The sequence below is a fragment of the Petromyzon marinus genome, chromosome 9 (genome assembly GCF_048934315.1).
Source record: "Petromyzon marinus isolate PM22_M1 ecotype Great Lakes invasive population chromosome 9, UKy_Petmar_22M1.pri1.0, whole genome shotgun sequence".
Taxonomy (NCBI): Eukaryota; Metazoa; Chordata; class Hyperoartia; order Petromyzontiformes; family Petromyzontidae; genus Petromyzon; species Petromyzon marinus.
This window is the reverse complement of record NC_133675.1, coordinates 4,806,090-4,833,065: the sequence shown is the minus strand read 5'-3', so window position 1 is coordinate 4,833,065 and position 26,976 is coordinate 4,806,090. Positions and strand designations below refer to the sequence as shown.

Sequence of the window (26,976 nt, the reverse complement as noted above, 5' to 3'; positions counted from 1 at the left end):
ACCACCCTCCTCCTACTCCTACCGCCCCCGCGCGCACACTCGCGACACGCGAATTCGCCGCCCTTCGTCTGAGCGGTTCCCCGCGCGGAGCGGCGTCGGCGGAGAGACGCGGAGGCGCGCGCCGAGCGCTGTCCAATTGGTGTGTGTGGTGTGTGTGGTGTGTGTGGTATGTGTGGTGTGTGTGTGTGGTGTGTGTGTGGTGTGTGTGTGGTGTGTGTGGTGTGTGTGTGGTGTGTGTGGTGTGTGGTGTGTGTGTGGTGTGTGTGTGTGGTGTGTGTGGTGTGTGTGTGTGGTGTGTGTGTGGTGTGTGTGGTGTGTGTGTGGTGTGTGTGGTGTGTGTGTGGTGTGTGTGTGTGGTGTGTGTGTGGTGTGTGTGGTGTGTGTGTGGTGTGTGTGGTGTGTGTGGTGTGTGTGGTGTGTGTGTGGTGTGTGTGTGTGGTGTGTGGTGTGTGTGGTGTGTGTGGTGTGTGTGTGGTGTGTGTGGTGTGTGTGGTGTGTGTGTGGTGTGTGTGTGTGGTGTGTGGTGTGTGTGGTGTGTGTGGTGTGTGTGTGGTGTGTGTGTGGTGTGTGTGGTGTGTGTGGTGTGTGTGTGGTGTGTGTGTGGTGTGTGTCTGGTGTGTGGTGTGTGTGGTGTGTGTGGTGTGTGTGTGTGTGGTGTGTGTGGTGTGTGTGTGGTGTGTGTGGTGTGTGTGTGTGGTGTGTGTGGTGTGTGTGTGGTGTGTGTCTGGTGTGTGGTGTGTGTGGTGTGTGTGGTGTGTGTGTGGTGTGTGTGTGGTGTGTGTGTCGTGTGTGTGGTGTGTTTGTGGCGTGTGTGGTGTATGTGGTGTATGTGGTGTGTGTGTGGTGTGGTGTGTGTGTGGTGTGTGTGTGTGGTGTGTGTGTGTGTGGTGTGTGGTGTGTGGTGTGTCTGTGGTGTGTGTGGTGTGTCGTGTGTGGTGTGGTGTGTGTGGTGTGTGTGATGTGTGTGTGTGGTGTGTGGTATGTGTGGTGTGCGTGGTGTGTGATGTGTGTAGTGTGTAGTACGTGTGTGGTGTGTGTGGTGTGTGTGGTGTGTGTGGTGTGGTGTGTGTGTGGTGTGTGTGGTGTGTGTGGTGTGTGTGTGGTGTGTGTGGTGTGTGTGTGTGGTGTGTGTGGTGTGTGTGTGGTGTGTGTGGTGTGTGTGTGTGGTGTGTGTGGTGTGTGTGGTGTGTGTGTGGTGTGTGTGTGGTGTGTGTGGTGTGGTGTGTGTGGTGTGTGTGGTGTGTGTGATGTGTGTGTGTGGTGTGTGGTATGTGTGGTGTGCGTGGTGTGTGATGTGTGTAGTGTGTAGTACGTGTGTGGTGTGTGTGGTGTGGTGTGTGTGTGGTGTGTGTGGTGTGTGGTGTGTGTGGTGTGTGTGTGTGGTGTGTGTCTGGTGTGTGGTGTGTGTGTGGTGTGTGTGTGGTGTGTGGTGTGTGTGTGGTGTGTGTGTGTGGTGTGTGTGGTGTGTGTCTGGTGTGTGGTGTGTGTGTGGTGTGTGTGGTGTGTGTGTGGTGTGTGTCTGGTGTGTGGTGTGTGTGGTGTGTGTGGTGTGTGGTGTGTGGTGTGTGTGTGTGGTGTGTGTGGTGTGTGTGGTGTGTGTGTGGTGTGTGTGTCGTGTGTGTGGTGTGTGTGTGGCGTGTGTGGTGTGTGTGTGGCGTGTGTGGTGTGTGTGTGGTGTGTGTGTGGTGTATGTGGTGTGTGTGTGTGGTGTGGTGTGTGTGTGGTGTGTGTGTGTGGTGTGTGTGTGGTGTGTGGTGTGTCTGTGGTGTGTGTGGTGTGGCGTGTGTGGTGTGTGTGTGGTGTGTGTGTGGTGTGTGTGGTGTGTGTGTGGTGTGTGTGGTGTGTGTGGTGTGTGTGTGGTGTATGTGGGGTGTATGGTGTGTGTGGTGTGGTGTATGTGGTGTGTGTGTGGTGTGTGTGGGGTGTGTGTGGCGTGTGTGTGGTGTGTGTGGTGTGTGTGTGTGTGGTGTGTGTGTGTGGTGTGTGTGTGGTGTGTGTGGTGTGTGTGTGGTGTGTGTGGCGTGTGTGTGGCGTGTGTGTGGTGTGTGTGGTGTGGCGTGTGTGTGGTGTGTATGTGTGTGGTGTGTGTGTGTGGTGTGTGTGGTGTGTGTGTGGTGTGTGGTGTGTGTGGTGTGTGTGTGGTGTGTGTGTGGTGTGTGGTGTGTGTGTGTGGTGTGTGTGTGTGGTGTATGTGGGGTGTATGGTGTGTGTGGTGTGGTGTGTGTGGTGTGTGGTATGTGTGGTGTGCGTGGTGTGTGGTGTGTGTGGTGTGTAGTACGTGTGTGGTGTGTGTTGTGTATGTGTGGTGTGTTGTGTGTGTGTGTGGTGAGTGTGTGTTTCACGGCGGTGTGTGGGGAGCGGTAGTGTAGCGGTTAGCGCGCTGCACTACGAACCCGGCAACACCAGTGACGATTATCTGAATCGGTTCTGTGGCTACCCCGAGGTCGACTCAGCCTCAAATGAGTACTCGTGCGACGTGTAAACATCGCCACTGGGGAGACAAAGGCGGCATGGCGCTGGCCACCCACCCCCTCGTGTGCCGTGTCGACCGTCATAGGTGTTCGCTAACAGCACTTGCCCCAGCGGTCTGTTAAGGCTATACGGAGGGATATTTCTCTCGCCTCACAGTGGGGAGCACAGTTGGTGCATCTACCAGTCGTCTCAGTCAGTCAACCCATGGCACCTGGGTCTGTTTCGTCACCTCTTTCCAGCGGGCCTTCGACACTTCACGTGACCTCAAAAGTGCGCCTAGCATGGCACAAGTGCCTTGGGTGAAGTCACCGCCACTTGTTGTTGTCTCAGAAACTGTGCACTTCGTTACCCACCACGTGGGGCTCCGGTGGCTTCGACAGAGGAATGAAGAGGGCTTCATTTCTCACTGGAAAAAAATGTTATTAGAGTGGACACCTGCCTAGTAACTGCAGCCATAGCGAGATGCGTGCTGGATGTAGTGTGCCGTGTTGCGGAAATATTTACCGGGATGTTGACCCAGGCAGATCCGTCTGAAATTGAGCTCTAGGCTTAGCTGTTGAGTCTACAGGTGGTGCAAGTGCACCGGAATGGGGCCCATGGGTCAGAGGTCCACGACCGGGGAATAGAAAGAAAAATGAATATTGGGACGATTTGTGGGGGGGGGGTGGATTTATTTCCTTGCAGCAGGGCCCATGCCTACCACGCCACCCCGCAGGTGGACTCCCTTGCTCCGGTGATACGGCGTGTACCTCCGCGGTGCATCCCGGCCACCGTGCTTGTTGGTGATTTCGTGAAAATCGTTGCCACGAATGCGCTACGGCGATCGAACGCAAGCAAAGAGGGCGGTGGAACAGCCTGGCGGGCAGCACGATTGTTCGCGTTTGCGTCAGCTTAAGTCATCAGTGGGCTCAGTTTGCGGCTTGAGCTCCGACTGACAAACTTGAAGCGGATTTTGTGGAGATTGCCCGCGAATCCGCTGTTTTCTCGCTCGCAATATCATACCCCGATGTCGGCTTTCATTCCACCACTTTGCGTGCTGAGACCGGCTGGGTGGACAGCCACGTGTCGTCCGCTGGCCCCCGCGAGTGTCTCTCCGGCTCCCGTGACGCGGCGTCGTTTTGCCACCCGTTAAGTGACGAAAGCGACCTTGAAAAATCCATTTTGCTGATTCGTCTGCCGGGCATGACGCCGAGTCGAGTGGGTTAAACGCGAATCCTACTGTTGTTGTCCCGTCGTCATGACAACAACGGTGGGCGCTGCGCTGGTGAGATGCCAACTTCCTCATTTGGTGTACGGGAGGAGGTCATGGGTTCAATCCCAACCCTGACGCCGGTTTATTTGGAGTTTGCGTGTCTCTCTGCCGTTGATCGCGCGGATTTTTTCTCCAGGTCCCCTCCGGTTTCCCCCTTCCCCAACATTTAGAATGAACATCACGCGTTCAGAGTATTTGGCTGCTGTAAATTTCCACGCGATAAGCCACTTCGTTGAGTTATCATTTGTGGCACGATCGCTTCTAAAGAGGGGCTCTATAGCTCAGTGGGCCTTACCTAGTAAAATAACAAAGAGTTTAGAATTGTTTTACTTTCGTCATCGTCCCAGACAAACTAGCAAAGCGGCCTCATCTCTGACACTTCACTGTTGTTCGTGTCAGCAGGATTATGAATTGTCTTCCTTTCTGAACTTGCGTGCCTTTCTCCGCTGCGTGCCTCTGGAGGATCGTGCTGTGGCCAGGCGGTGCTGGTGGTGGTGGCTATTCGCAAGGCCTGTAATCCTGCACTGTGAAGGCACCGAGGATTGGTGGATCACCGCACAAATCTGGTGAAACTCCTTTGCCGTGGGTGTGTCGAGGAGGCAATATACCCTGGCTTGGCAGAAGAAATCAGCACAGCAAATTGACTGACCGCCATCTGTTTCCATCTGTACGGGGATCGAGTGTTGCCCCCTCGCGCGCTTGGATTTTCTCCGGACGCTCCGGTTTCCTCCCACACATATAAACAAACACTCTTAATTAGCTGAACACATCTTAATGTATAGAGGACAGCAGAGCTTGGGCCCTGTTGCAAGGAATTAAATGGAGTCCTCCCACCCCACCACCCACCACTCACCCCCCATGTCCCATCTCCCAAATGCTCCGTAGCCCGGCGCCGGTGTCCCTCGGGCCCTCCCTGTGGCCTATGTAGGCACCGGTGCAGCTGCACCGTCTGCACCGGTGATAGCTACGCCGCCGCCACGTTAGCCCCAAACGCACCTTCCTCCCAACGGACCGTTGGCAGCTGATTTTTTTCTCCCGAATTGTTTAATGGTGCGTACAAGCTGGGGAAAAAAACATGTTTGTGAATTTTAATTGCCTGCTATTTATTCGAATGAAGTACTGTAGAACAATGACAATTTTACAATCCTCTGGGTACCATTCTCTATTGAACAACTCATTACGGTGCAATACGAAATGGTGCTATCGAGCAAACATTTCCTTTCATTTCTTTTTTTTAAAAACTGAAACTATATCAGACTGGAGATGTCCCTATTTATTTTTTTCGCTCATTCTACGTTTAATATGCAATGGTCATTTTGGGCCTCGATCGGCCATTTTCAAAGTTGTCATCCAGCAGAGTACACTCTCTGTCTTCGTATGTGTGTATGTATGTATGCATGCTAAACTTCGTTCACACCGTACGTAGCAAACCCATGGTCCCACGAGGCACACGTCTTCCTTATCGTACTGCTTCTTGAGATGCGGTCGCATTTAGATGCCCAATAAATTGTACCCGCAATGTATCGTATTGTACAAACATCCCACTGTCCACGTGGATACACCGTAACAAACGGCTGTGCCCATTAACCGTGACATCAAGCAACCGGCAGCGTTGGAATTCGTGCAATGTTTAGAATATCAGCTGAACGTGTTGCCAACAATTCCGAAGTATGCTCTGCGCACCTTGAGAATGTCTCCTTGTGGATTTGTAAAATAAGTTCATAACGTTCCGTGGCGCGGTGAGATTGCTGACCCTCGGCGAAGGATGTCCGGTTGCCGATGTCCGTGTCGTCAACGAGCTGCGGCCGAGCCGCTCGCTCGTGAAGCTGATAGCTCGTCAGAGTGCGTGTGCCGGTGGTGCTGCGAGCCCGGGGTGGAATCCAGCTTTCATCACCGCCTGTTATTAAACGGGATTCTCAAGCATGGCGATTTGATGGTCTGGGTCCAGTCACCGTTCACACAGTAACTATATTAAATGTGGTTTCGCTCTTAAGGTTCGATCATCCTGTCCTATTCTGAGAACCAAAACAATTCGCCGTTTTTTTGCCCTGTGCGATGAACGCCCCAGGCAGGGAATGTGAGATGGTGTGCCACCCAGTATGGACACAAGGCAGTTTGAGAGACTTCAAGAGCAATGCATTGTCTTCATCTTCCAGAGATCATGGGGTTAGGGCACTGCTTCATGGCAGAGTTTCGAACCTACATTCACTCCTCTTACGAAATGCCAACCGATGGAACGATTGAAATATAATTGGGACAACATTTTTAATGCAGAAAGCGAGCAAATAAAATTAAGTGACGTCTTGAGACTGCGACTCTTCACGGGCAGGACGCGCCAGTTAATCGCGACAGCATCCTCACCTTAAACCCGGCGCTGGGATGTTTTCTTAAGGAGCCTCGGGAAAAGACTCTTCAAAAGTGAATCACTGCGCTACGTGGACTTTCACCGTCCGGGGAAAGGTGGCTCGGCCAGGAGCCCGGCACGCTACGGCAAAAAGAAAAATAAATAAACAAATAGAGAATGTTTCCAACCGTGGTGCCAAGTGCACGGAGGTGCGCGTCTCTTCGGCACTCACGCGCTGCTCTTTGCCACGAAATCTCCCCCCCGCCGCCCCACTGAGCAGTCTCTCTCCGTGCGCCGCGTGTGCGCGAGGCCGAGGAATCCGTGCGTTGTGCAGAGCGCATCTGACGCCCCTTCTAAATCTCGCTCGCCGTCAGTTCATCGTCGGCGCACCCGCGCGGATACAAAACAGGCGCTCCCGCTAACCTCCGCTTGCGAAAATAAACATGAAAGCACAAGTGCTTCTGGCGAGTGACATACGGTTTGGCCGTCGACCTTGACGTCCAGTGTACCGGCACTCTCCGATGTAAAAACACACAGGGACTCGTAGGTGCGCACGCGTGGACGCGCGCGCGGACAAGCGAATGCACTCCACGCATTCCCCGGCGTGAGATGCAAATGCCTCCGCGAGCACGAACGCTCACGCACTCGCATCCACGCCCTTTACGCGGATTTCCAGACACGCGCGCGCGTGCGCACGCACGAGCCTTTGTCCATTGCTACGGCTGTGTTATTGGTGCATTCCGAGGTGCCATCCTATTTCATGTCTGGCTTGCACTCCTTAAACGACACTGAGCAGGCTACGATTAAATGTTTCAAAAATATCGACTGCCTGGAAGCCCTTCTCGCCGAACATACCCGGAATGCCATTACCGCGTCCAGACCAGCCGAGTGCTGTTGTAAAATACATGCGTTAAGGAATTTACGGCAATGCATTACGGGCCTCTTAAATAATTCAGGAGAGCCATTTAGCGGGTCTTATCTGTGCACAGTCGAAAAAAATAAAAACTATATCGACGTAGCCGCTGGGTGTTTTGCCGTTTCTAGGAACCGGCGGGGATGCCGGGACATGGCGCTCGCGAGTTGTTACTTTTTTTATTACGATTTTTTTTGCGGTGCAATTCCCGTCTCTGCTCCATCTCACTCGTGGAATGCGCCAGCTAGTTTCTAAGATTCAGCCAAGAGTCGAGTCCCGTCCAACGCGGATTTAACGAGAAGCACAACGCCGCGCGCGGGCCCCGCGCAGAACGCGGGGCTGCGGACGATTCGCGTGTTTGTTGGCAGAATCTTTAATAATTGTTACAACTTATAGCGCCGCGTCGCGCAGTGCTCGCTCCTCGGAGAGAAAGAGAGGACGACTCAGAGGCTTGAGTAAGAACCACAGACGAGCAGCAAGGCAGCAGCCAGGCAGTGAGCCGGCGCTACCGACGACTTGCCCACGCTCTGCGGTCCTCTCGATATCGAGGGGTTATCGGCCAATGAATGAGTATTTACGTGTGGCAAGAAACCAGAGCATCCAGGGAGAAACCCCACGGGCGCGTAGGGGGCAAAGGTGGAGTCCATATTTGCTGAAAACAGCCTTCTCCTGGCGTGCCAGGGTACGGCACCTCCTCCACGCCCACGGGGAGGGAGTTTGATATCAACCCTCGCCTCCACAGTGCTGGATTAAAGGCGCGCGTAGCCATCACCACCACCACCCGTGTAACTCTGCGTTACCCTCACGCGCCACGTGTTCGTACAAAGGTGAGATAAAGGATCCCAGGAAGGTGTAACTAGATTTCACAACACACAAAGGTGTGCAGCTTTGCCTTGCCTTAGCCAGTTCACGAGCTCGAAAAAAACGGAACGTTTGGCCATTTTGTCGTTTCGAGCAGGGGTCCCCAACCCCCGGGCCGCGGACCGGTCTGTGGCCTGTTAGGAACCGGGCCGCACAGCAGGAGGTGAGAGCGGTGAGTCCGCACGTGGCCCGCCCATTTTTTTTATTATTTATCACTTCCGTGCGCGCCTCTTTCCCGCACTGCGCACTTGTCTCAGTCACAGTTTTGGTTAACCCACGAGCTAACCCCTAGTAGCTAAAATTAGTTTTAAAAAACGTCACTGGAGAGCTTCTTTGAAAAGGGGGAAAGACCCAATGATGACCCCCCCCCCCCACCACCACCAGTCCGTGAAAAAATTGTCTTCATTGAAACCGATCCCTGGTGCCAAAAAGGTTGGGCACCGCTGGTTTAGAGCACCCACTCAAAGATTTGAGAAAATGCGGCCATTCCAACAACAGGCAGCAGTCAAGAAAGGCACAACTGCAGATGGGTTTCGTCCTCACTGGGACTCATCGGTACGGTAAAATAATCAATGTTCGCTTCGGTCGTATACCTCTGGGAATTCCATATTGTGGAGAGGATTAGCACCTGGATACAATGAAATGTTCACATTTTTTGCGCGATTACATTTATTCCAGCTGGTATTAATATTTCCGTTCTGATCGTTTTTTTCTCATCATTGACATATTTGAATGAACGTTGAACTGCTGTGAAACATTTCTTGAGAAAACTTAACGTTCTTGGGGTAACGTGCAGAAAAAAAAGGTCAACATTTTTTTTTAAATCTCATAGAATTATGCGCGGACTGCACGCAGGTGTATTTTATATGTCTGTATTTATGTTCACGTGAGAAGTGGTCAAAGTATGTTTAGATGGACGAGTCCATCCATGTTCCGTGGTGCTAACGTAAAAAAAACGCCACTTTTTTCAAAATTTCTTGCTGTGGTTTTCACACCTGATGAGGATTGCTTGTGTTGCAGTCGAAACGTCGTGAGAATTTTATTGTTTTACATTTTTATTATTTTATTGCTTCCCTTCTACGTGACTTTACCGAAAGAACCAAGAATATAAATCCCTGCAGTCACGAAAGCGTTAAATCAAAATTTAAGTGGTCAAAGGTTTTTTGGAAGACAGAAAATGCTCGAAAGGTCGTGCTGACCTCCCGTCAGCCTGTTCTAGAATTCCACCAATTCCTTGCCGCTGCAGTGGCATCACGAGACGCGTCACCATAATAGGGCGATGACGTATGTACCTGTCCGCGCGTACTTTGAATCGCTCCCAGCTCCAAGCATCTTGTATTGTGCCACCCATGCGTGCCACACATAGCAAGGACCAAACCTGTATATATGTTTTTTTTTTATATATATAAAGTCGACTCGGCGATGTTGTTCACGCCAATCGCTCTGTCCAGTAGCCGCTAACAACACGAGTGGACGGCACGAGGGCTCACGTGGGCCAGAAACGCGCGTCGCTCACTCCGTTCAGTAGGAAGTTGGCAGGAAAGCTGGAACGTATTCACCTAACGTCCCCCCCCCCCCCCCCGTGGCTGTGATTTGGTGCTGGCAAAGTTCCATCAGCTGGGGGAGGTGGAGCGGGGGGGGGGCAGGCGGGGGGGGGGGGTCCGGCTTCCGGAAGGGTGTGGGGGCTGGGTGGCTGAGGTGGTTAGGGTGACTTTGAGAGAGAAGGTGCCTGTCGGTTTTTGTGGGAGTTGTGAATCCCATGGGATTTAATTTTTTTTGTTTTACCAAAATGTGGGTCACATTGTTTTCGTTGCTAACGTTGCAGTTCCTTTTACGATTCTCGTAAATTTATGTTGAAATAAAGCATGGTAGAAAATGAAGAAGAAGAAGAAGAAGAGGAAGAAGAATAAGACGAAGAAGAAGAAGAATAGGAAGAAGAAGATCATCACGAGTTGTTCATAAGCGGGGAGTGGTGATCTGGCGGTTGGTGACCCGCGCCTCAGAACCGGGTGGCCAGAGTTCGGTTCCCAGATATGGCTTGCGGCTGGTATCTGCACTCGTCTTGGACCACAGCTTCACCAGCTCCACTCTGACCAGCGTGCCGAAGCGTGGTTAAACTTCACCGATACGGCATGGGGAGGCTTTCAAACAGCAGTGGGTTGGCAAAGGGCTAGTTGGCAGATACTATGCACGCCTGTAATCCAGCACACGTTTGTTTTTAGAAACACTTCTTTCCATGGATGTCAAAGTACCGCACCCTGGCTGGCCAGGAGAATGCGGTACAGAAAAGTGCGGACGACTATCGACTGTTTCTTCTATGTGGGATCGAGTGTTTCCCCCTCGTGTGCGTGTGCTTTCTCCAGCTGCTCCCACATGTATAAACACTCTTTATTTGGCTGAAAACACACTGCCCATTGAGATCAGATCGATACGCGAAGTCAATCTCCACCTTCAAATCTCAATTAAAAACTCATCTGTGCAAAGGGTCTTACAAATCTGGCTTGAATTACCCTCCCCTCCTCTCTCACCTTGTGTATTCCGTCCCTTTAATGCTGCTGCCATTGTTTTTTTGTGTCTTTTTCGCGTGATAGAGCTTTAGCATGTAGAATATCGAATACTTTTTTTACTGTTGGATGCTTTGAGCGTGTTAAAAGCGTGATATAATAACAATGCATTATTATATAAGATTTAGAGGACAGCAGAGCCTGGCCAATTGTTGGCACCGGCTCATCTTCTGTCTGCTGCCTTCCAGCTCTGTCTGTGGTTCTTTAGCAATTGCAAAATGCGATTTGTATGTTCAACAATATATACGCAACTCAACTGGAGCACACGGTCTGTTAGTGTAGCGAAAAAGAGTTCTCGTTTTTTTGGCTGGAGCTTCCTTTAATAAGCCAACTTTTTAAAAAGTTCAACGAATCGGGAGGTATTTATTTAGCTCATTTAAATCAGGGTCACGTTCTGCCAGTTCGTAAGGTCAACGTGGGCTTCATTATAATTTAATACTGAAGTGTAAACATTTATTGAAATTATGAAATGTTAAACCAGAACAAATAATTGTACGGCATTTTAATGATGCTACTCATGGTATTTCAGATGCTATATTAAATTATTACTATATATTGATCCTCAGCATTCCGTGATCCAATGCAGCACAGTTGGTGGAGTGCTAATAGGGGACAGGGCAGGTGGCCCTCTTCTGTGTGCAGATTTTATTTAATTCATACAGCAACAACACAACACCTCAACGCATGCATCCATAACCACACCATGTGACCTTAAAAGGGAAAAAAATAAAAATAACAGGCGACGTTTCAGACGATGGTGCCTTCTTCATTGCACCTAAATAGTAAGATTAAGTGAAAAATAGTTGGAGACTGCACACTACACCATCGGGCCTGATAAGAAGCATCGCCAAATCATTTACTTAAAACGATGCAAAGCGCACAGCTTCTTTCGCGAAAATCTCAAACGGCAACTCGGTGTGCCCGATTCCTCATACACGCTCACGACATGAATCATCGTCTTCAGCCACGGTCAATCCACTGCTGGATGAACCCCTCCCCAAGCCACTGCCACCTTACACGATCCCGCGATGTTAATAGTCCGCCCGGCACCCTCACACAAACCGATGTCACCGCTCCATCTCCCACATCATCGCAAACAAAAAGCCGTTGTTATATTTTTGTTCATTAAAAAAAAATTTTACACGCGAACCGCAGTAGGCCGTTCAGAGTGGCGCCCCTTCTTGGAAAACACAAGCGGCTGTGTTGGGCCGGGATCTGTTTGTATTTGTGCACCTCGAAGAAGACCAGCGTGCCGGCGATATTTAGAAATCTGTCGATACAACCCTGACCTAATCTCATTACGGGTGCGCAGTGTTTGCTTCTGCTCCAGGTCTCTCCCGCGTTGTTTACGTTGCAGACGAATGCTATCTCGGGCACGGCAGGAATTCGGCGTGAGTGATCACCTCCCGGGCATCACCACTGCCCTCCTCCTCTTCTCGCCCTCAACCTCTGCCATCGTTAAACCTCGCGCGTAAGAAAATAAAAAAAATAAGACGGATGCAATAATTCGTCGGCTGGTGGCCGCCCAACTCGAGCGCGCGTTGCATAATCGTCGCGCAGTGGCGGTTTAAGCTGCCGCGCGGCTTCGCACGCTTTGGGTTTTGAATGTTGATGGCAGGCTGGCACCGAAAGCCGCGAACGCTTTCGCGTCGTATAAAAAAACAATTGCGTGGCGACCTCGGGGCTCGAGTCGCTCGTGCCCGTCGCGTGACTGCCCGAGTGGCACCTATTGTTTTTGTGGCCAAAGTTGCCGCTCTTGCACGTGGGAACCCCGCGGGAGCCGTTTCCGATTTGTGTGTGGTGGTGGTGGTGGGTTTTTTTCTCTCGATACCTATGGAAATTCCGCGATGTTTTTTTTTTGGGGCGGGCCTCAAACCCATCCTGTTTAGGAGATGGCGAAGGAAGTGCGTGAAACGAAATCCGAGAGGGGCACGGGGGGGGGGGGTCGTGGAGGGGGGCTGGCCTGGCCCCTCTAACGAGGTCATTGGGGACAGAGCGGCTCTTGCAGCCATCCTCGTCGTCGGAAACGGCTGCGCATCTGTGCCGAGGAGCGCGCTCGCTCGTTAGCGTGCCGGCAGCGAGAGGTCGCCGGGGGGGACGTCGCACCCGGACAGGAAGAGCACTCGTGGGGGTGACGGGTGTCTCTGTGCGCGCATGCAGAGCGGTAGGGTTAGCGGGTTAGCGCGCTGCGCTACGAACCCAGCGACCCGAGTTCAATTCGCAACCGGTCCTTAGCCTCCCCTAGGACGACTCAGCCTCAAATGAGTACCTGGTGCGGTGTGTGGGAGACAAAGGCGGCCGGGCGTGGGGTTGTTCACCCCACCCCTCGTGTCTCTGTGTGTGCGTGCGCGTGTTCATTCACGATGCAGTGGCTAGCGCACTGCGCAAAGAAACCCGGCGAACCGAGTTCGGTTCCCGCATTCGGGAGACAAAATGCGACAGGCGCGTGGTGCTGGCCACCCGTCCTGTCGTGTCGACCTTAATAGGTGCTCGCTAACAGCACTTGCCCCAACCGTCCGCATGGCTCTATGGGAGATATTTCTGTGTGTGTGTGTGCGCACAAGCCATGAGGAACGGCGGCATTGTGGTGTGCACGCCCTCTCACACTGTGGAGCGCGTGAACATGCGCATGAATAACCTCGCTGTGATTACTTCATCCGATGCCGTCCTCACCGAGGTCAACTCGGCTTAAAGTGAATACCTAGTGCGCTGTAAATTCACATCTCGTATCGAGCTCTCGTTTCATCGCACGAATGAAAAGACTGGTGTTTCAGATTTCAAATTTTCTACCGCTCGCATCGTGTGAAGTCTTTGCGTGTGTACTCGGTCAAACCCAAGTTCCAAACCCGGCGACCCAAGTTCGATAACCCGCTCGTGGTCAACATCGGTGACGAATATCTGAGCCGGTCCACGGGCATCCCCTGGGTCGAGTCAGCCAAAAAAAGTAGTACCTGATGCGGTGTGTAAACGTCGGCAATGGGGAGACAAAGGCAGCTGGGGGCGTGCCAGGCGATGGCATGAATAGGTGCTCTCTAATACGGCTGGAATCTTCTTGGACGATGCGGGAAGGGGAGGGGGGGTAGTTAAACAAACAGAAATAGGAGCAATTAAAGAGCCAACGAAAGAGGCAAATCATGAGCAAACTTTACTCGTAAACATCGACTTTTTTTTCACTTCCAACAAACTCGAGGGTAAAAAAAATAATAATTAAAATTACGGAGGAGAAAAGAGTCCCAAACGGCTCGTTGTAATGTAATAAACATGGTCAGGGCCGTGGGTGATGGCCGGTTTGCGTGATAAAAAAAAAAACTATTAACTTCTAGACGAGGGACGGGAGTCGGCCCTCTCCCATCCGCGCTCTCTCTCTCTCTCCACGTGCTGCTACTGCTGTTATTATTGTTGTTGTGGCAACACAGTCAATGGGTTTGTTGTAGTTATGCAAGTTAACAACGGCCGACTGACAACGTGGAATGGTGTCTAGGTTTCTCTGTTTGGCACACAGTCTCTTCTTCTCCTATAACGCGGTAGTAGCTGCATTCCTGAAGAACACCGCGTTATGGAAAAAATCGCGTTATAATATATAAGGCAGGGTGAAGCGCAGTCCGCGAGAACACGTGAGATGCGTACGCAGGCTGAACAAAGACTGAGGCGCGTTGGGTAGCGTCTAGAAGCATCCAGCAGCATCCCAATGTCTCGTGTGACGCTGCGCCGAGGCAGCCGTACGACCGCGTACTGCTACTCGCGCCACGTAGTTATATCCCATTCGCATCCACGTTATATATTTATTTTTAATGTGTTCCCGAATACATTTATCGGGGTTTTTTTTGTTGTTTCTAAAGTGAAGAAAGTCACTCTTGAAGCGCGCATCACTGCCGTGCGTGCACGACGTTCCTGACGCGTGGGTGTAAAGTATCTGTTGATGGGGGCGCTGAGAATTAACCAGGTGAGCATCTGCCGAGAGGGTGACGAGTGTTTGTGCGAGAGCCCCTTTTTCGCGCGACGCCTCGTAAAATCTAAATTGTCATCTCAAGCGTCAGAGGTTTGAGGAGAAGTGGGTGCCTCTTGCCATTGTCTGATAGACGGTTGTTTAAAAAAAAAGTAATTTAGTTGTTCAGGTAAATGTTTGTTACAACAGATATCAATCACGCTGTGGTTTCATACACGGTGTGATGTCAAATAGCATCTGTCACGAGATGCAGGTAAATTCAAATGCGTATAAAAAAGTACACTTATTTCGCCTGTTCTGCAATTCATAAATAAAGTGGTGTGGTTTTGTAACGTAGCACAGGACAAAGAATATCATTATTGTCGTCATCATCAGCCACGGTCAATCCACCGCCGGACGGAAGCCTCCCCAATCCGTCGGGCGCCTCCCTCGCAACGCTGCGACGTAGCGAGCTCTCAACGTCGGAGTGAGCCGAAGCCGAACGCCATCGCCTCGTCTTGGTCGTCCGAGCTCGCGTTCGTTCGTCCCCCGTCTCACCCCCCCCCCCCACAACCCCCCCCACCCCCCCCTGGTGGGCTCGTGCCGGCCGGGGAGTTCTTCGCGAGTGGCATCCGCATCGCCCCCTCCCCCCCCCCCCCAGGCGCAGCGCGTGGCATCGTTGCCAGGGCGAGTCCCAGAAAAAAAACCACGCGCGCCTCTGCCCACAGCGGCTCCCCATTCAGGGTCACCCTCTTAAACACACACACGGGGGTGGGGGGCGGGAGACACAATGCCGTGAATGGCGCCTGTGTGGACGTCGCAACGGCGCCGTCGGTGGCCCCCCCTGCCAATCCGGCGTGGGGCGGGCGGGGGGTGGTGGTGGTCTCTTGACGTGGAGGCGCTGCCGGAACAAGGCCCTCTACCGAGATAAATAAAATATTTAAAAAAATTCAACGACAAATGTAAAAAGAGGAACCCGCAATCAACCCTCGTTTGTCTGCCCCCACGCAGATGCGTGCTATAGACCGCGGAGCGAGAGGGCGTTGCTCTGTGCGCGCGTCTGTCGGCGGAGGTCCTCGCGATCGTGACCCCCACCACCACCCTACCTCACACTCCGAACCCGGGCGTGCGCTTCTCGTCACGTTCGTGGTGTTTCTCCGTAGGTCACGCTTTCAGCGTACGTGCGTGTGGCGATTCACAGAGCCCTTTGTCAATGCGCTGCTGAATGAAGGCTTTCGCCACGCCGCCTCTCAACAGTTTAGATACCACCCGCTCGCCGCGGCTGGGAATCGAACTCAGGTCAACGGGTTCGTCGCGCAGTTCACCAGCCACGGCGCCACCGCTCCTCGCCGAGGATGGATGCAACATCAGACGTCTACTTCGTGCGCATGTACGTTGCCAGACGCTTGGACGCGCGCGGGGGGAGTTTGACCATCCTTCGCCGCGTTGTTGGGTGCCGGTTGGTGAGGTGTGGTGAGGAGGTGGGACGGGGGTGCTGAAACAGTTCGGACATCACTCGCATCTGGTAACGTTAGCCGCAGCCGGGAGTGGAACTCGCGTCGCCAGGTTCATCGCGTCGCTGTGTGAATCCTCCGCGTCGAAAACATCGTGTGCCAAAGTAACAAGCGCCACGGCCCAAGTGCTCCACTTCCATTAAGGGCCGCGGTTTCGAAAAACAAACCTCGCGTGGCCTTGCGGCGGTTCGTGTTTCTCAGGTATTGGGCTGGGTCTCCGGTGGAAGGGGGCGGGGAGAAAGGATTTAGGGGATGTTTTTGCAAGGCCATGACCCTCGCAAGAGGTTAAAAGTGTCCGGCGTGGCTGCGGCGGCCTCTCGAGGCTTTCGCCGTGTGGGGTCCCACGACCGCCCTCGTCTGTCTGCACCCGCGGTGCTCGCACCCTCCGCTGTCGACAGAGAGACGGGTGGGTTGGGGTGGGTGGGTGGGGGGGTGCAGGGGGACGTCAACGCCGAGAATAAAAATTGGCCTGCTGAAATGCATTAATTGGGTCGGCATCCCTACGATAGGTCGACATTCACGATCGTTAAACGAGAGCTGTCGGCTCTGAGAGGCCCTTGGCTTCTTTAGCCACATTCCAGTGACAAGTGCGCGTTGAGGTCCCCACGCATGCCCACTCCTTATTTCGTTACTTTATTTTTTTGTTTGTTAGAACGTCAGACAAATTTCCACGCGGGTTTCGCCCACGTGCGAACGGGGGGGCGGCTAAGGAAGCTGGGAGCGCGTGGTTCGGGAAGTTTGTGTCGCCTCTGCTTCCCGAGGCCACGCATCGACGAAAACGTCTCCGAGGAACACGAGCGGCGGAGAATCAACGACCCACGGGCCGAAGGGCCTATCGCAAATATGTACTGTATTCGTCATCCGCAAGCCACACTAATCAGGTGCTGGACGGGAATATTTCCAAGCTGGCTGCACTGTGTTTCTTATTTTAACGGCATGCCCGGTCACTTATGTCACTGCAAGGGCTTCTTGCAGTTACATAAATGACTTAAGATGTGTGTGTGTGTGTGAATATGTGGGGAACGGTAGTGTAGTAGTTAGCCCACGGTGCTACGAACCCGGCTACCCGAGTTTGATTCCTGCTCACGACCAATAACAGTGGCGATGATTTGAATAGTTCCTAGGCCTCCCCTAGGTCGACTCAGCCTTACATGAGTAGCTGTAAAGATTACCACTGGAGAAACAAAGACGGCTGGGCGTGGTATTGGCCACATCACCCTCTCGTTCGTCGTGCCGACCTTCATAGGTGCTCGTTAACAGGATTTGCCCCAACACCCCGTGGCCCCGCCAAAGCTATCTCCGAGTCCGATACGGCTCTCAGTAACAAATTGGTCACCCACCGCTGTGTTAGAATATCAGAACCGACGCAGTTACCATCAGCCATGATCTCTCTGCTGTTGGATGAGGTGTGCGTTAATGAGCGGTTGGCGGTCTAAGGTATATGAATGACATATTGGCGCTCAGTGAGGCAAAGGGTCGGGAAGAGACATTAACATATCATACTTTGCGTTAAATTAATTTAAAAAATCAATCAATGGGAACGGATAAATATTAATTTAGCCTAAGCAAGCGATCGTTGAATAGCGGCACGTTTTTGCTGTGCCGGATGCTGCCGTGGTGCCATGGCTAGCAGAGCGCCGGACTTGAAAATGCAGAGGTCACCAGTTCAGTTTGATGTCCCAGCGTGGGGGTAGCTTGCAATGATGGCCGCCCCTATCCACGCAACAGTAACAACGAGCACACCACGGATAGTTGGTCGGCAGGTCACGTGTGGTGGATTAAAACATGGATACTCCCCCCCCCCCCCCCCCCCCCATTATTTCAAAACATTAGGGCCAGCGTGGAAGAGTAGGCCAAAAAACACCAAATCACCATTTAGGGGTTCTCTACAACTCCCTGTAGTTGAGATCGTTCCAGCAGATCAAGGCAATTCAGAGCCGCACCTCTCCGACGTAGATGACAACCGCAACTCTTTCTGCCCACACTTTGGTGTGGGTGGATACACGCAGCGCCTCTCTGGTCACTCGCGCCCAGGCGATCCAAATTCAACGTTGGGCCTCCCCCCCCGCCCGCCCGCCCGCCCTGACGCTTGCCTCGCCCCGCTCGCCTCCAAATCCGAAAACAAACTCTGGGATCGTGAAGCCGTTGTGTTAAACAAGCCCCCTCGTGTTTTTTGTCTGCGCGCGCGCGCGTGGAGCGTGCCTCTGTTGGCCGGGGCAAATCACGAGCCCACTTGAGCCGAGCTTATTAACGGGATAATGTGCAATATGTCCATTGCCGGGCGACTAAAGACGAGCGCTTTAGCATAACAATCGGCATTAATAAACCACGAAGCTTGCTCCGGGTGAGCAGTTCCTCTTTGTTACGATTTGACTGCGGAAGAAGCTGAAGGGGAAGAATCGGAATTAAATGCCGGGATTAGGAGGAACTTTCTTACCCTGCTGCCTCTGCCCACGACCAAATCATCGTAAGTGCTCGCCCAAGTCTCGTTGGATCTCGGAAGAAAAGCCGGGTTCATCCTGGTTAGTCCTTGGGGCGGGTGGCTGCCGGGGCCCACCAGGTGTGCGTGAATTATGTCGGGGAGCGGTGGTGTTGCCGTTTGCACGCCACACTACGGTCCTGGCCACCCACCCAAGTTCGATTCCCGCCCACGGCCACCAACACCAGTGACAATTATCTGAACCGGTCCCTGGGCATCCCCTAGGTCGACTCAACCTCAATTGGGTGCCCGGTGCGGTCGGTAGCAAACATCGCCACTCGGGAGACAAAGGCGGCCGGCCGTGGCGCTTGCCACCCACCCCCTCGTGCGCCGTGTCGGCCTTAAATAGGCGCTCGCTAACAGCACTTGCCCCGAAAGTCTGTTAAGGCTATACGGGGGAACTTTGTATTTTTTTTTTCTGAGGGGCTGTGAGGCGTGCAGTGCTGAGTACGATCCTCCCGTGGGAGCGAGTTTTCTCCCACGTCAATTGGCCACGTAGCAGTGAGCGGGACCCTTGTGAAGAAGAGCCTTGACACTCGGAGGGGCTTTGCCAGGTAAAATCTGGTTACTTTGTTCAATTTCAGAGCTTCTGTGGGGACGAAAAACAAAGGCTTTGGCTACAGTTTGTGTTGGAAAAGTTCACAACACGGAGTGTGACTTATTTTGCTGGAGTTCTTCGTTTTGGCAGGAGGGGAGAGATGGCACCGGAGATGTTCCGTGATGTCGGACTACATTTCAGACTCTTCAACGTCTTGGGTATACATGAGTACAATCGTGAAGCGGCCTTTTACTTTGGCATAGTCTGTCAACCAATGTGGACCTCAATTAATCTGTACACAATTAGTCCAACCTTTATCGATAAAACACCGTGCGTCAAACAAACTCAGATGAACGGACTTTTCTATCTACGCTTGGAGGGTGATGGTGCAATCAGTTTCATCTGAGTGTCAAACCGTTCACTCATCCTATTAAAAGCCACGTTTTTTTTTCAGAGCTGTAGATAACCGCCTTCACGATGACATCCCATAAGTATAATCAGGATCATAATGACGACGATGATGAATCGTGGAATTGTTCAGCTTTTATCACGTAGCTCGCTGCCTCGGGCGGTGCGTCCGGGGCTTCTCCAAAACATCGTCGCGGTGAGATTTGAAAGCTAAAAAAAAAGAGGCGTCGAAGTGAAAAAAATCTGGGCACGCCACGACAGCCCAAACGACGACATCATTGTTCAGACTTGGACTCGCGCGAGGCCGCGAGCGGTTTCGCGGGAGCCAAGCGGCTCGCCGACGGCGTCACAAACACGCAGGGAGGGCACGTGACGTGACGCGACGTGACGAGCGCTTGAAATGCCGACAGATTTTGCGCGAACCGCTGTTCGCGTGTAATAACCGGAACGTCCGAGCGATGGCATGGATTTCTTTGGGATTGAGCGCCGCCCTGCCTAGTGGGGGTTGTCGTTGTGTTTTTTAAACGCGAATTCCTAGCCGCAAAAAATGTTACATGAAAGTTTTCATTGAGTTCCGCTGTTATCTCGGCAATCAGAGATGCTGTTCTATTAGACAAGCTTCGCGAGTGAATGCCCCCCTTCGTAAAGATCGGCAGAGATCCCTCCCGACGGCTTTCACCGCGTCGTACAAAATACGCTCTTCCTTTTAATATCCTGTAAACTGTGACTACGTTTCAGTGGATATATATATTAAGTGGCTGTAAGGTTTCGTTATTTTACGTTATTAATTTCCTGCAAATGCAAGTCCCTCGCTTCTATTCAAGATTACAATGAGAATATAATTTCACAAAATAATGACTTTTTTCAACTCAAGTACAATATCCTCTTTACCGAAACCAAATGTTTTTGGATGGAACATTATGAGACAGTGGCTATGAGTAGTAATATATACATAAAAGTCTCCAACTAAAAACATTACTGTCAGCCAGATGGCGTAATGCTGGATGCATTGGCCAGTGTCATTTCGACAAGGCATGTTCCGCATTACCAATTTAAAGTTCCTGGAAGCCAGAAGCCGGCTTAGAGAGTGTGCTGGAATTTGTAATTAATAACGAGTTACACCTGGGCCACATCGCATACCTCGCCTCCTCCCCTCGAGTGCTTTGTTTGATGGGTCGCGCGTGATCCCGACGTGCGGTCGTGTCACGGCGCTGATCTTTTTTTTTCTCATCGGGCGCGCCTGCCGATTGAAGTCTTTAATTGTCACTGAGATTTACTGAAGGCCACGCGTTCGGGATAAAAAAAAGTGCGGGTGGAAGAAGCGTGGAGAGGTGGTGGCCGTGCTTGGAATGAACAAACCCGAGAGAGACAGGGGGAGGAAGGGCCAAGTGGACTGGAGAACTAACGAACGAACGAATGCAAGTTCGACAGACATTGTCAGGGTTGACGCTCACGAAAAGAGTGGGCTCGGGCAGGATGACGTCTCATGGCTGGGAAGGGGTCGGTGGGCCCGACGGGTGGAGACTACAAACGGCGGAGTGATAGCCGAAACAACGGCCACCGTAGAGATGGAGTGATGAATTCGGCTCGTATGCAAGGCGTTTAGATGGATTGTTGCGTCACGGAGCCTTGGGGGAGGCCTTCATCCATCAGTGGATGACGAAGGTGACGTTGACTGACGAATGTTGTTGGTTCAGGTGGCCACGGTCATTTGAGCGCTCGCTTGGCAACCTGAAAGTCGCGGGTTCAAATCGCGGTCGGGGATCAACTCAACTCATCATACTTCTGGAGAGGTCATTAAAACGAGTACTTCTGTTCAAAGTCAACAGCGGAGACAATCTGTTCATAGGAATGTCGAATTTCCACCGCTGGCTGGGGGGGGGGGGGTCTCGACAGAGATTATGAGCCCTGCGGTGTGCTCTGCTCGAGCTGGGAGACGCTTTGACCTTTGACCTGTCTGCTACAAATATTAAAAACAACATTTCCTTTTTTTCTCTCTCTCTCTCTCTTGCCTACGGATTTTGAAACGTTCCACCAGCACCCGGTCCAAGAGATTTTTCTCCACACCCCCCCCCCCCTCTCGGCACAAAAGTTCAGAGCCATGGGGAACCTCCCCTCCGGCTCGTGATTTATGGCGACAGCTGAAGGAGCCGCGGGGGGAAGCAGGTCGTCTCGGAAAGCCGATACCGGAGGAATCCTGATTTATTTGTCTAAGGACGTGTGAAGGGACGGCTCCGTTACTTGATTTTCTCAGCGATTGCCAGCCCTCTTTGCTTTGACAGCTTGGTGGCGGAATTATCCGCTGTGAGAGGCGAGCTTAGAAATTCAAACAAGTTCGGGGGAAATCACGGCAAGCGTTGTTCAACCGCTTGGCCTGACGCGCGATTGTCCTGGGAAGTATTTAATAAGTTGGGCAAAAAAAATTGCGATGGCACGTTCGCAATTGTTAAGTAATTTTTTTGTGTCTGCAAAGCAACACATAAGCACGCCAGTTTTGAAATCGAGTAACTCCCGTAGTTGCGTTCGTCAGTCAGAAATTCCGCAAAGCCATTATCTGTTTACTCGTCGCAATGAGTTGCCGTTCCCCGCGCCGCTGAGTGAGACCTCTCTTCGCGAGTTGCCAGCACGATCATCCGTGCGGTTTATCTGACTCGGTGCCGCCGAGGCTTTTAAAATCTAATTCCCTTTTAATGAACTGTTTCATCGCGCCGCGGGCCTGCCCATCGCTCTCCTGAACACGGTTTTAAATTTGTGATGTCTCTGTTTTTCGTTTCCAGGATCCTTAGCAACAACAGAATTTCTCAGCTGAAGAACGGCTCCTTCTATGGACTGAACTACTTGGAGAGATTGTGAGTACCCGACTTGTCACAAACAAAGACAAAGATCCCCCGTATAGCCTAACAGCCTGTTAGGGCAAGTTCTGTTAGCGGGAACCTACGAAGGCCGGCACGGCACACGAGAGGGTGGGTGGCCAGCACCACCACCAAGTGGTGATGTTTTTTACACCGCACCAGGTACTCTATTGAAGCTGAGTCGACCTAGGGGAGGCCCAGGACCGGTTCAGATAATCGTCACTGGTGTTTGCCCTGAAGAGGAATGGAACTGGGGTCGCTGGGTTCGTAGCGCAGCGTGCTAACTGCTACACTACCGCTCCCCGCATACATACGTACATACATACACCATACATACATCCAACCCTCGTGCTCTTGCCTGACCACATCAAGTCGTGCCATCGTTTCTCGTCGCGCAGAGTCACTCAGATCTTGCTCGCACTGCTCCCGTCGAGTCGGCATCGAGCGCTGCGTTCTTTTAAGCGACACTGCCTCGCCGCGTTCCCCACAGTCCCGGCGGAATGATATCGGCAATCTGATCGGAATCCCGACTCCGCCTGGCGGATGCTGGGAGCGTGCAGGACTGGATGTCGGCTTGGGGGGGGGGGGGGGGGCTGCGCGTTTGGAGATGTTAAAGCGTGACACGCATAGCTTGAACGAGCACAAATCCCCAAAGTTCTTATCCCCGTTCACATCCAAAGAGAATGTTTTCTCCCGATGTGGTTTTAATGACAATGTCAAGAAGCCATTAGGAAAATTGCAGATTTTCATCTGGCTCAAAACAGGAAATTTAAAATTCACGGGTGGGAATTCCGGCCTCAGCTTTCAGTCGGGCTCCACCTGTCAGGTGGCAGCAGCTGCGCTTTCTCTTTCCCTCGATGCCTCTGCGGTCTGCACGTGGCCGCTTCAACACCGGCGGTAAATTTCGCCGCTGCCCGCGGCCGAATTTGTCACCGAATCATTTTATGTGGTCGCTCCCGAAATGCATTTGGCCACGTGACTCCCGGCAGCCGCGGCCATAGACGAAAGGTCGTGCGTACACATTTTCTGGGTAAGACGACCCAGACAGACCCGGGTAAAATGTGGGCCCTGCCTCGTAGGTCCTCGCAGATTGTCCAGAAGTCAACTTCCTTTGTCAATTCAAATTTCCTTTTTTTCCCCCGCTTTCTTTTTCTTCTCTGAACGGCGCGAACAAATCGGCAGCTGAGGGGAGGGGGGGGGAAGGAATAGCTTTTTTTTAGGGCCGAGTTTTCTTTTTGCAAGGATTTGGAAAACAAAAGTGAAGCCAGGCGCGGGCCCATGGTGGTGGGATTGTGACAGCATTGTCCAGGATTGGAGAGGTAAGCCCTGGGATTGGAGGGTTCACTCTCGCACACTTCACCCCCCTTTCAGCGCGGCCAGGTGATGTTTTATTCTGCTTGAAGCGTTTCCTGGGCTCTGATCAATAATACATTAAAGGCACCGCAGGTGGGCAGCCACCGGTAGCTCGGGCGAGAATCTTGTAGTGATTTTTGTGCCGTAAATGCCATGCCTGTACGGTGGAGCGCTGGGGTCTTTGTATTGGTTTTTGGGAGCACACTTGAAAGTGAAACGGTGAAAACTTCAGTGGGGAACATACACGCACACTGGAAAGGAAAATGAAAACATTGCTTGAGGCTTCAGGCACTGTCGTATTGGTATCTTTTTTGAGAGCGGACGGTTGTGTCGGCATTGCTTGTGGCTGTGTTGTGTTTGGGCAGTCGAGAGTCAGTTGATTAACTTCAGTTGATTAACTCATTACTGTATTCACTGAATTACAAGGCCCCATCGTTATGCCTGGTGGCATTGGGGTGCCGCGGAGGTGAGATGTTAACAACCTTGCCTGGTATAGAGGAGGTCGTGGGTTCGATCCCGATCCTGATGTCTATATATTTGGAGTTTGCGTGTTTTTCCCATGGTCGGTTAGATTTTTCTCCGGGTTCTCCGGGTTTTCCCTCCACATTTATAAACATGCGTCTATAATATTTGGCTGCTATAAATTTCCACAAAATAATACTACTTTCATTTTATATAGTGTCATTCATGCTAATAGCATCCCATAACGCTGTACATTTATTACATATTAGGACAAAATCCCATATACTGTCTTTACTGAGCAAATTAAACCCCAATTAACAAGCAAAATCGAAAATGAATAAGCAAATTACGAAATGCCACCAAAACAAACAATTAAAAAGTTGTCACCTTGATATCATTTTGTGATAGACAAGTCGCTTCTGAATAAGAGCTCTATAGCTCAGTGGGCCTTACCTCGTAAAATTTTAAATAGTTTAGTTTTAGTTTGTGAAATTGTCACAAATCTGCCCACCGCCACAGTTAACAGATTATAAGATGAAGCCACAATAATAATTAAACATAAATATTAGATAAGAAATGAAGGTGGTTCCCGGCCACGGCCAACATTCGTGGCGAGTGATATCTGATCTGATCCTAGGCTTACCCTTCAACAACCCACACTGCCTAGTTTGGTAAAGTATGGTCAAATAACGCCTCCGACCAACACAGTGTAGGGAATATTTCATCCCGCGGTGGATTGATATAGGACTGAAAATTAGATGAGCAATACAATATTCGTAAAAATATTGGATGGCACTGTATTTATAAAATGATAAACATACAGTATAGCACTTAAAACATATGTTATTCAATCAGCTACCGGTCATATAAAGAAACGCACACGCATCGGCAAAAGTAGATAACAACATTTGCCAGCAATAAAACTAAACCCGTCAATATCCATGTAAGAAAGGGAATATGTAACATTTTCATTGTTTTACAACAATTGGAGATTTTTTTTTTTTGCCAGGAATTCACTTGCGTCTCCTCTCGGCATATTTGAGATTTCGTACGCTCGACTGTTTTTTCAGCTGGAGTTTTTTTTTAATATATATATAATACGAGAAGGGAAAGAAAGAAACAAAACAACCCCGCCTCTCCAGCCTGCCACCCCCACACACCCTCGCTCCTCGCTCCCCCCGAGTCGACCGGGCTCGTGGCTCGAGAGGAGACAACTGGAGCAAGCGCAGCAGCGGTGACCTTGGCGGCAGTTGGGTTTCCCTTGCCCACGCCCTCTGCTTCTCCTAAACGATCGTGCAACATGTTCCACGGAGTGTCGGGGATGGCGGGGGGCGGTGGGGGGTGCGAGCAACCGGCGGCGACCATCTAGCTTCCCGGATAATCTGTCCGAGGTGGAAACCCTTTGGCCTCTCGGGTTAAACGGGACAAACGCGCGACGCGCCGCACAGCGATGGGGAGTGATTCGGGGGTGGGGGAGGTCAGGGATAAGGTGAAATTGATAGGGTGTGTGTGTGTGTGTTAGGTAAAACCCCGCGGGCGCTACCAGAGTTCCGCTCACGCGTGTGCCGAGAAGTAGCAGGGGCATCCCGTTTACGATTCAGTACCAGGAAAGAGGAAAACGGTTTTGTAAACGGTGTGTGGACGAAAATAACTCGGGACGCAAGTTCAAGTTTTGGGATCTTGCTCGTTTGAGCCCCCGGGGTGATGAAGGGGGGTGGCGGTGTGCTTTTTCTTTCCATTCCAGCGTCGCGCCGAATAGATCAATGGCTGAGAATTGGCAGCAACATTCGAATTAAGGGGTGCCCGTCAAATGGCGTTATATTCAGCGTTAGCCCGTCGTGGTAGAGACTTTCGCTGGAAAAAGCGTGAAAGCAAAGATGCCCCAAGAGTCTGGTGGCGCACGGTGAAGTGCACTTCGGACTGTAGTCCGTTACCTTAACAAATGTCGGCGCTTTAGGGTGAGGTGGGCTGATTGTCGAGCTGTGGTGTGACAGGTTAACCCGAGGTCAGAGCGTGTGGAAATAAAACGAGCCTTTTCTAGGCCTCGTAACTTCACGTCGCGTGTTAAGCTCCTGTATCAGCACACGAATGAAAGCAGTGGGTGTTGCAGATTTCTCATGTCCACCCCCTACAACATTAAACGTAATGTTGTTCTTTCTGCGTGTGTGTCTGTATACTTCATGAAGACTGGGGAGAGGTAGTGTAGCGATTAGCGCGCTGCCCTACGAACTCGGCGACTCGAGTTCGATCCCCGCTCACGGCCAACACCAGTGATGATTATTTGAATCGGTCCTGGTCCTCCCCTAGATCGAGTCAGCCTCAAATGAGTACCTCGTGCGATGTGTAAACATCGCCACAGGGGATACAACGGCGGGTGGGCGTGGTTGCTGGCCACCCACCCCCTCGTGTGCCGTGCCGGCCTTCATAGGATGCTACTCGCGTACAGCACTTTCCCCAACAGTCTGTTAAGGCTACACGGGGGATCTTCTTTGTCTTTATGTGAAAATAAGCCAAGATTTCCATTTGTATGCTTAGCAACAAGTGCGTTTGTTTGCGTTTCATGGTTTGGATGTCGCTGACATTGGGTAACGTGGTAAATGTCTACTTAAGGGCATCACCGTGTGCTGCACGTTGCATGGTAAAGAGACCTTGGGACATTGGTCCCAAGAGCAATAATGCATTGCATGCAAATCCAGTCTCGGATTAAATCCAATGTGCAAATTTTGTTTTAACTATTTAGAAATGTCAATGTTATTGTTGGGCACTTCCGTGAGACTCTCTCAGCATTGCTTCTCGACAGAGACTGAATCACGCAGAGAGATTTTGCCTCGGAACAATGCTACGTAAAGACAAAGCCGTATTATTCCATAACTTTATAAATTGTCAGCTGATGGTGCAAAACAAAACCACCGGAAATGAAACCCAAATACTCGGATGTTATGTCTCCGTGAAATTTAAATTATTCCACGAACGAGTTGAATGAAAGTAACAAAAATACATTTTGTGATGACGGTCTCCCCAGGGTCGTGCGGTCCGTGA

The 26,976-nt window shown here is 51.6% G+C and overlaps 1 protein-coding gene across 2 annotated transcripts in view; it reads left to right on the top strand.

Moving 5' to 3' along the window:
• LOC116940664 (adhesion G protein-coupled receptor A3-like) overlaps positions 1 to 26,976 on the top strand; it is a 113,373-nt gene that overhangs the window by 14,045 nt on the left and 72,352 nt on the right. Inside the window, exons 1-2 of one of the 2 annotated variants that reach the window (XM_032950792.2) lie at positions 15,216 to 15,721; positions 22,048 to 22,119. In XM_032950792.2, the coding sequence (XP_032806683.2) occupies positions 15,687 to 15,721; positions 22,048 to 22,119 (107 nt within the window). In that variant the 5' untranslated portion in view covers positions 15,216 to 15,686. Of the gene's footprint in view, positions 1 to 15,215; positions 15,722 to 22,047; positions 22,120 to 26,976 lie in introns of those variants that run through there. The other variant, XM_032950791.2, reaches the window with a different exon arrangement.